This window comes from Octodon degus, unplaced genomic scaffold, assembly GCF_000260255.1.
Source record: "Octodon degus isolate 3935 unplaced genomic scaffold, OctDeg1.0 scaffold00017, whole genome shotgun sequence".
Taxonomy (NCBI): Eukaryota; Metazoa; Chordata; class Mammalia; order Rodentia; family Octodontidae; genus Octodon; species Octodon degus.
Genome location: NW_004524593.1, coordinates 7,825,757 through 7,834,968, shown reverse-complemented (window position 1 = coordinate 7,834,968; position 9,212 = coordinate 7,825,757). Strand labels below are relative to the sequence as shown.

General features: G+C 38.8%; 1 protein-coding gene across 1 annotated transcript in view; it reads right to left on the bottom strand.

The window, feature by feature from the left end:
- Kmo (kynurenine 3-monooxygenase) overlaps positions 1 to 8,212 on the bottom strand; it is a 35,081-nt gene extending 26,869 nt beyond the window's left edge. Inside the window, 1 exon segment of the mRNA XM_004626920.3 lies at positions 7,887 to 8,212. Within this exon segment, the coding sequence (XP_004626977.2) occupies positions 7,887 to 8,042 (156 nt within the window). The 5' untranslated portion in view covers positions 8,043 to 8,212.
- Between the last annotated feature and the right edge of the window lie 1,000 nt (positions 8,213 to 9,212).

Below are 9,212 nucleotides of genomic sequence, written 5' to 3'. Positions count from 1 at the left end.
TATCATCTTGCTTCTTTAAGACATTATGAGATTCATTCCTATGATTACATGTAAGCTTCAAGCCATCCATTTTTGTTATACGATTTTTCAATGCTGAAATACTGCAGATCAACCCATCTACTGTCTAAGAACATTTGAGCTCTTCCTGATGTGAGAATAAGACTAATAATGTATTCCAAAGTGCATTTTCTACTCAGGTTCTTGAACATATGAGAAGATTTTCCTCTAGGGTTTTATACATGTGAGCAGAACGTTTGGTCAAAGGTTTGTGTACTCTTTGCCTTTATGCCACAGGGTTTCAAGATCACCCACCCAGGGTTTCTGAGGGTTCCTCCATGCTAGCACATGGTGTTCTCAAACTTTAATATTGTGGCGGGAGAGTGGGTAAGGTAGGGAGGAGAGTGATTTTAAACTGAGTGTTCCTGTTAGGCCCTGGGGTGGACAACTCCTCGAGCCATAGCACACCACACCGCTGCTCTGCTGAAGGATGCAACACCCAACAATTCTATTTTTTTTTTTAATTTCTAAAGGCCTTTCATTTATTTTTTATTTTTTTACATTTATTTTGTGGGGGGGGGGCAGCTCAGTCCACCAGGGGGCGGGGCTGGCTGGCATGTGGTGCTGGGGGATTGAACTGCGGTCCCTGTGCTTTGCTAAGCTTGTTCTAAGTAGGTGCTTTAGACCACTGAGCCATCTCTCCAGCCCCACACCCAGCAATTCTAAAATGAGAGCCAGGGACTGGGGAGCTGGTTCAGTGGAATAAGTGCTTTCCTGGCAAGTGCAAGGGCCTGAGTTCAATCCTCGGTTCCGCCAAAAAAGCAAACAAACAAAAAAAAAAACACCCAAAACTAAGTTTGTTATAAAAAAAGATGGTTTATATGGGTGGGAAAAAGAAGGCAAAGAAAGAGGATAAACAGCCACCACTAGTGGCTTTAGAACTCAAAACCCAGGATCTCTTAATCTTGGTTCATTTTACTGGGGTCTAGTGTCTTTCTATCCTCCAGGTGCTAGTGATAACTGCTTTGTCCTAACCTAGGCAGGTCAACCTATATTTTTTTTGGCCATTTTTTTTGTGCTTTTTGTAATGAATAAGTTGTGGGGGGACTATTAGGAAGGCAGCTTGCTTAATCATTAAGTAAAGGAGGCATGTATAGTTGTATCTGGTGTAATATTGTATTAATGTTTAAATGAGAACCTAGATATGTGTATATGTGCATAGGTGTGTGTGCAGTGTGCAGTGTGTGTATGTGTGTGTGTGTTTCATATTAAATGAGTCCTTAGGAGGGTGTCTTTCATTGCCCTCGCATTTTGCCAGGTGCGCGAGGGGAGCTGGCTTTCCTGGTAATTGTGTTTTCTTCTCCCTTTCCCGAGTCTAGCTAGCTCTTTTTTTGTCTTTCTAATCACCCTAACTGCAAGTCTACCAGTGAAGGCAGAAACTGCTTTTAGTGAGTTTTCTTATTGATCTTAATAAGGCTCCATGAGGCCTTTATCCTATCTTTTTCTTACCTACTGGTGTGCGTTTCTACATTCCTGATTACTAAAGAGGTCCTTGTTACACATTGACTAGCCATTTGGAATCTCTTCTAGGGGTGGCGGATGTGAGTCCGATCTTCTCCAACACTTCTACTATGTTTGTAATTAATGTATTCAATACTTTTTAAAAAATATATTTAATCATTTGAGGTGTTTTTGTGGTTTCTCATAGCAAAGTAGAGAAAGAAGGGTGCTCAGGTAGTGTAGACACAATAGGACTGAATTATTATTAGTCTATTGGTTCACAAAAACACTAAGTTCTAGAAAGAATAGAGACCAGTGGAATATCTTCTGTTTATCTTGTCAAGTTAAATACGCTCACGTCCAATAAACCAGAAACTTCCCTCATCTACCCAAGAGATTGTGTGCCCCAGGAGGCAAGTGCAGTTTTGTTCAGAGAAGCATTTTTCACAACTAAATAAGGGAGCAACATTCTGCAAATGACTCAAATGGACATTGCCAAGGAAGAATAAATAAACTGTAGCAACTTCACACAATAAAGTACAATTATATGAATATAACAGCAACATGATACATGAAAAGCAGTAAGCCCCATTATAAGAGAAAAGAGGAAAGTACAAAGAGGTAAGAGGAAATGTGGCATGCGACAATTCTGAACCTACCCAGTGAGATCCTGTAGACCCTGTACTAAATACATTTCATATATATATATATATATATATATATATATATATATATGTTCAAGTGATGTTTTAATTGGTCAGAATCAGTATGAAGAAAATGCATTCAAAGCACATGACCTGGCAAGAATTCTGAACCCAGACTTGGTTAAGGCACAGCTGGGTTCCTGATTGTAAATGGGGAAGAAGATTGGGAGCAGGGGCGAAATTGGGCAAGATTTGACACCTACGAGAAACAAGCTAGATTTCACAAGGACAGTTGCCATCAAAAACACAAAGAGTTAGGAAAAGTCTAGGTATGTGTTTAAAACACCAAATAAAGCACCAACCATAAACTATTCTGATCACTAAATAATTTGCAAATTAAAAGTCCTATTTACAACTGGGCTACTCTCATTGTGTACCAGACGAGCTCCAAGAAGTTCCCTAGGTTACATAATTACGGTCTTCACCAATTTGTCATTTTCCCATTTCTTGTCTTTCCTATACACTCATACTTCCTTCTTGCCAGGTCATGTGCTTTGAATACACTTTGCACACCACCCCCCTCAGTCTCAATCTCCATCTCAGTACGTCCTGGGGGCGGGGCCAGCATGGCACTCTGGGGATCCAACCCAGCTGCTGTGCTCTGCCTAAGCAGGCGCTTTAGTCTGCTCAGCTATCTGGCCGGCCCTTTAAAAGTGTATTTTAATAAATGCAGAGGCATATTCCTCATGGGTTAAGCTGATAGTTTTCTGTTGTTGCCTACGTCACTCCTCCAGCAGTGACTACTCAGTTATCCAATGATCATGAGACAACTGCATGTTACCGTCAGCCTCTGGAGGATCTTCCATTGGCCCATGTGGGAACTTCTCTATCACCAGCATGAACCTCTTGGAAGGTGATGGATAGTTAAGAGGTGAAGCCTAGTGGCAGATCTTTAGGTCACCGGGAATCTGGTGGTTTTACTTTGCCATGTGCTCTTACCCAAATGTGCTGCCCTATCACAGGCCTAACAGTAACAGAGCCCCTGGTCTAGACCAAAAGCCTCCAAAGTGTGAGCCCGAATAAATCTCTCTATATAAATTGATTTATCTCAGATATTTGTTAGAATGATGGAAAATTAACTAATACATCATACCTTTTAATTTATAAACGTTGACCCTTCTAGGAAGGAGGATCGTGATTACAAATACTCATGTACTTGTTCCTGTTTATTTAATGTTTGATTTTTATTTGGTTGGTTCATATTTTTATTAGTACGTACTTACAGTCCATAGTGATTTAGTACCTGTTTGTAGTACATTTACTGTGGGGAGTTGGTACACCTTCGTCATACTTTAATTTTTTTTTCCTCTCCTCTTTTCCCCTCTCTGCTCTCTCTGTCTCTTGGTCTCCTCCCCATTTGCATAATCTCTGTTTCTATTCTTTTAATTCCTTTTCTTAAATTTTATTTATTTATTCATTTATTTGGTATAGGGTCTCACTACGCAGCTTGGACTCGTAGTGATCCTCCTGTCTCAGCCTACCCAGCACTGGGATTATAAGCATGCACCACCATACCCGGTTTTGGTGGCTGGCCCAGCACAGGGCTGACAGGGCATGTGGTGCTGGCGATCAAACCCAGGTCCTTACACTTGTCAGGCAGGCATGTAGACCACTGAGCTATCTCCCCAGCCCTCCATTCTTTCAAATCTCATTTTAAATCCCCTTTCTCTTCTTCCTACTCCTTCCATATTTTTTTTCCTTCCTATTTGAAAAGAGATCTCTCTACTTCCTATTATCTATCTCTCATTTTGATTTTTATTTATATTTTGGGTTCATAAGAAAAACCATGCAATATTTGAGTTTGTCTCTGATTCGTATATTGTAATTTAAATTAATCTAATTAAACACATTATTGTACACTTTTGACTCTAAAATATTAACCGCTCACTCAAAATCACGAGCATGTTTCTGAACTTGTTATCAAACAGACTTTTAAAGACCTTATTAGTAGCAAAAGAAATACTTATCCATGGAAATATAATGTAGCCCATCAAGAATTTGATCTTAGGATATAATTAATATAATGATAAGAATCAGGTTAACTCTACTTGTAATGCAGTAAGCACATAAAATGTCTTCCTACTTTGTTAGCAACTACTACATCTATTAGAATCACACATGTTGGACTATAATGTATTTTGTTATTTAAACCTCACCCTGGACTCTGGTTTGTAGTATCTGCACTTGGTCTCTAAAGAGACTTTTTTTTTTACTCTAGGGAAGGGTCTACAGTGTGTTCAGGGTCTCACTACTAGATTGGACTCCTAGTGATCCACCTGTTTACAGCCTCCCAAGAGCTGGGATTACAGGTGTGAACCATCATGCCCAGTCTCAATTGCTGTCTCAGCGTTGCCCCAGAGGCAGGGCCTGCGTGGCAGGCCCGGGGATCAAACTCCTGGCCCCTGCATCTGCTTGCAGGTGCTTTAATCCACTGAGCTATTTGGCCAGCCCTAGAAAGAAATATCTTTAAAATAATAATTGTATTACATTTAATTGCCTGCAGAGTACTTATGTTTGAATATTCAAGTTATGTTTAGTGTTATATGACAGCATATGGTACACATTCATTATTTTTACTAAAATCCCAGTAAAGCAATGATCTACCAGATAGCAACCTGGTGACTAGGACAGAATGCTTAGCAGCTCCTGAAATCCTCACCCTCATTGGCCCCTGGGCCTTATTACTAGGGAGGAAGCGAGGTGAGGCTGACAGAAGAACAAAGTTGACAGAGAGAGGGAGAGAGAAAGGGAGTCTAGAGTAAAGTGAGGAGAGAATTTTGACAGCCTGGAACAGGGACACTGCTTGATCTTCTTTTGATTTGTGTTCTAGAGCCCATAAAAATCATTTTAATGGGAAGGTTGTTTAGAAGGTTTTGTTTGGAATTTTGAATATTTTTCAGACTTGGTGTTTTGGAGAGACCATATTAAAGGCCTGTTCTTAATTCTTCAGTGGAAGGAAAGTCATTTCTCTGGATACAAAATACCATGCTAAGGTTGACTTACACCATCTGAGACTGCAATCAACAGTGTGGTCTTTTCTTCTACAGTGAACAGAGGAATGGATGGATGAGCAGGTGAATATGGGAAGAAGGGAAAATAATCTAACAGTGTTTTATTGGAGGATGGGCCAAATAAAAATGAAGAAAAAACATACTTTTTGCAGGCAGTTAACATGCTTTGGATGCCTGAAGTTGTTGGTTACATCCCAGATACAATTTAACCAGGCAGCAGATGAAGAAAATGCTGAGAAATGAGTTCTCTGAATATAGATGAGACTGGTGTTTCTGAGGTACCTCAGGAATTGCTACCTCAGGTTGGCAAAAATGTGTTAGAATGTTAGCAAGGATGATAGAGAAACATAGACATAAAGCCTGACGCTGAAAGACACTCTGATGAAAACCCAAAGTAAGTCTGAATTGGGGCCCAAGGTATAAAAGAAATCGAGGAAGAGTAACAGAGTGAGATCAGACTGTGTCTCTTGACACTGAGTAAAGGCAGAATGACTTCCATGGGCACACAAAAGCCTGCTCTCCCTCATTTTTAGAAGATAAGGGCGGTGATGAGGGCTTTTCACATAGAAGAAGGTTCAGAGCATAAAGAAAAGGAGTGGAAAAAAATTTGTTTAATAAACTTTATTTATTTATTTATTTATTTTGTAGTACCAGGGATTGAATTCAGGAACTTGTGCTTGCCAGACAGGTGCTTAGGCTGCTGAGCTATATCCCTGGCCCAAGAGTTGTTTGATATTAGTAAAATAAGATAATAAGAAAGGCTAACAGTAATTATGTCCTTTCCAAGGTGAATCGCATGAATATTTGAAAAAAAAGAAAAAGGGTACCTGAACCAAACGACATGCTCAACCCAAGATTCTAAGATATTTGTGGCTCTTTATACAGGGGTGGGAGGGAAGATATTTACTTTGGAGGAAGTGAAAATTTGATTTCTGTTTTTAGAAAAGTCTAGATTGAGAACAAAGCTAGAGGTCTGTGAATGAGAACATGCAAAATGAAAGCAGAATCGTACTGATAAAAGACTCAGGGGTCTACTTTTAGACCAAGAATAAAAAATTGAAACCCACGGAGAACAAGCTTTCTGAACTCCCAGCTGGCTGCAGACCTTCCTCCACCCAGTTCCCTTGCTGTCTAATGCTGCTCTGTATGTCTAGTGAGAATGAGTGGTGGGGTGGGGCAGTCCTCAGGAGAGAAGGCAGCGACGCCACCTGGCACCACACTGGTATCAATACCATCCCGAACCCATAAAGACATGACACAATTAACACTGTCTGTACTTGTGAGACCCAAACTCTCAGAATCAAAGCTGTGCTATTTTGAAGACACACGTTAAATGATTCCACGATGAAAAAAAAGCTCAGGTGTTATCAGGGAGAAATCCCTGGATGAGCGTGCATTTTGGGTGTCTTCCCACATCATATATCCAGTATATGATTTGATAAATCCTTCTTGGATTTCTAAGACATCTTTAGAGATACTGCTGCCACTTTTCTTGAATACATGAATTCTGATTTGAGCAATATTTTCCCAAGAAGGGATTGGATGGGAAACCTGGTATGACGCAATGACAGCATGCATCATATCAGGTGACCAGCAAAGCATTCGATAACATGCCTCTGCACGTTGAAATTTATAATCAGATATCGTAAAGGAACTACCATGGCATTTTGGGAAAAGAATACAGAAGACAGTATAAAAGACAAACAGAATATTATATAAATATTAATATTATATAATGTTAAGTAGTATATAAATTCTTGCATGGCAACATGTCTTCTATAGGCTAGTATTAGGTGCCAATTCAACTTTACTGAGTAAACAAATCAGTAACTAAATGAATAATTATGTGTTAAAAGCCTGTCAATTATTTAAAGATTTAAAAAATGATCAGATTAACTACGTTAATATGAAAAAAAAAGGAGTTCTGTTGAGGGGAGAAGAAATATAGTTTACTGGAGGCAACGCCATGCTCGGTAGAGAACTACTTGGGTGCCCTAACTATGGAAAGAAGGGGCAGCTTTGGCGTGGGGCAAATCCCAAGGCTTTTATTTTATCTGCTCAGGGAGGAAGTGCGTGCCTTTTTCCACCTTCCTGGATATAGCATCACAGCAGTAAAGGTAGTCAGGCAACCAAGCAAGTGTTAGTTCCCACTATGCAAGTAGCTACCAGACATCCAACAGGACTTTTTACTTTAGATTCATACCGTGTGACTTTTTTTGTCAGATCATCTTTCTTCACAACATTTTTATTCTCATTAGACAGTGTTAAGTTGACCTATTAACTAAAGTGGGACCAATGTTTTGATTAAAATGACTATAAGGACTAATATCCAATTTTAAAAAACATTTGATTGGAGGACAAAATGAAGTTGGACTTACTTTATTTTTGATTTTTAAGAAATACTAAATAAAAAAGATGAAAGAAAACAGATACCCTTGTATTTAGTATATGTGCTGCTGAAGCGAGCACCCTTGTATTTAACTTACATAAAAAATCTTTCTTGGCAAAGAACAAATTAAAACCAATGCTATATTTAAAATAGTTGTATTTGATTATCAGAAAAGTCTTCACAAAAAGTAATCTGTACAACTCACAAATGATAGTGATCAAAAGCACTATTAATATAATCCCACCGTGATGCCACCCATAATTTATACAACCGATAGATTCTCACCAGCCCACCACCAATGACGGCGACTTTTCTCCTCTGATTGTCGGATGAGTCCATAGCAGCGAAGCGCTTTCCACAGTCGGAGCTTCTGTCACGAAAGGCACACTCACTCCTCCTCCACACTGATTTCGTCCCGTCTGTACTAACCGAAGTCTTCATGAGCCAGCCTCCACTTTTGGTTAGGGCTAACTTCCCTGGCTAATACTTTACTCATTTGTAGTCCAAAGTACAATCAATTCAGCTTTTTTTTTTTTTTTAAGAGAATTTATCACGTTACCAAATTTTGGAAAGTCCAGCCAAAGGAAGACACTAACCAGCCTTAGTGGCTTTTTTTCTTTTGTTTTTATATTTTCCTGAGCAAGATACTTCCTCTTTTTGAAGCATTGGTTACTAGAAAATTTAAAATCTAGAGTGTGCATTACCACTAGAGGAAATGGTTTGTGACAGGATTCTGTAGTCTAATTTCTGGCTTTATGTTATCTAGTCACTGTTGTTTTTCTCATCTCATTTAAAATTAGTAACGTGTGTTTCTTGTGCATAGGTGCAAGTTGTAATTTTTCCTGGAACATTATGTGTTATAAAATAAAACAAAAACATAAATGAACAGGGCTTTTCATTTTCTGGTGAAAGCAGGAAGAATCCAACGTGATTTTACACTAGCTAGGAACTAGAATTAAACACCATTCAATAGTGACCTCTTGTGGAGTATGATTAGAGTTGCTAGAAAACTTTTCCGTGAGGTATTTTTATGTATTTATTTTGAATATGTAATATATTCACATAGTGTGAAATTCAAGACAAAAAAAAGGATGTCTGGTGAATAGTAATTCTTCTCTTAATCCTGTCTCTTTGGCAATTTATTTTTCCTCCATAAAGATAACCACTGGCTGGTGGTTTCGGGGTGCAGCTTACTCTTCTATAAACTTATGTCTGTCCCTCCCTCTCCTTTTTTCTTTTTCCCTTCTTCTTCCTTATATTCCCTTTCTCCCTCCTGTCTTTCTCTCTCACATGCTCTTGATCGTCCTTCTTCTTTTCTTTTAAAATAAATTATAGCAAATTTTACAGTCCTTTCCACATTCTAATTTTTAAGTTTGCAACATACAGTTCAAAAATTCTTTACTATTTGCATATAGAAAATTACATCTTTTAATTTTTTTAAAGTTATGAACTCTTACAAAAACTAGAGGACAAATACAGAGTGTTATGACTATAACTTACTGCAAAACAAAAACCTGTCACTCAGGTCCAGAAAGAACATTGCCAGAATCCAGTCCTTGGGGCTGGTGAGATGGCTCAGTGGTCTAAAGCACCTACTTAGAACAAGCTTAG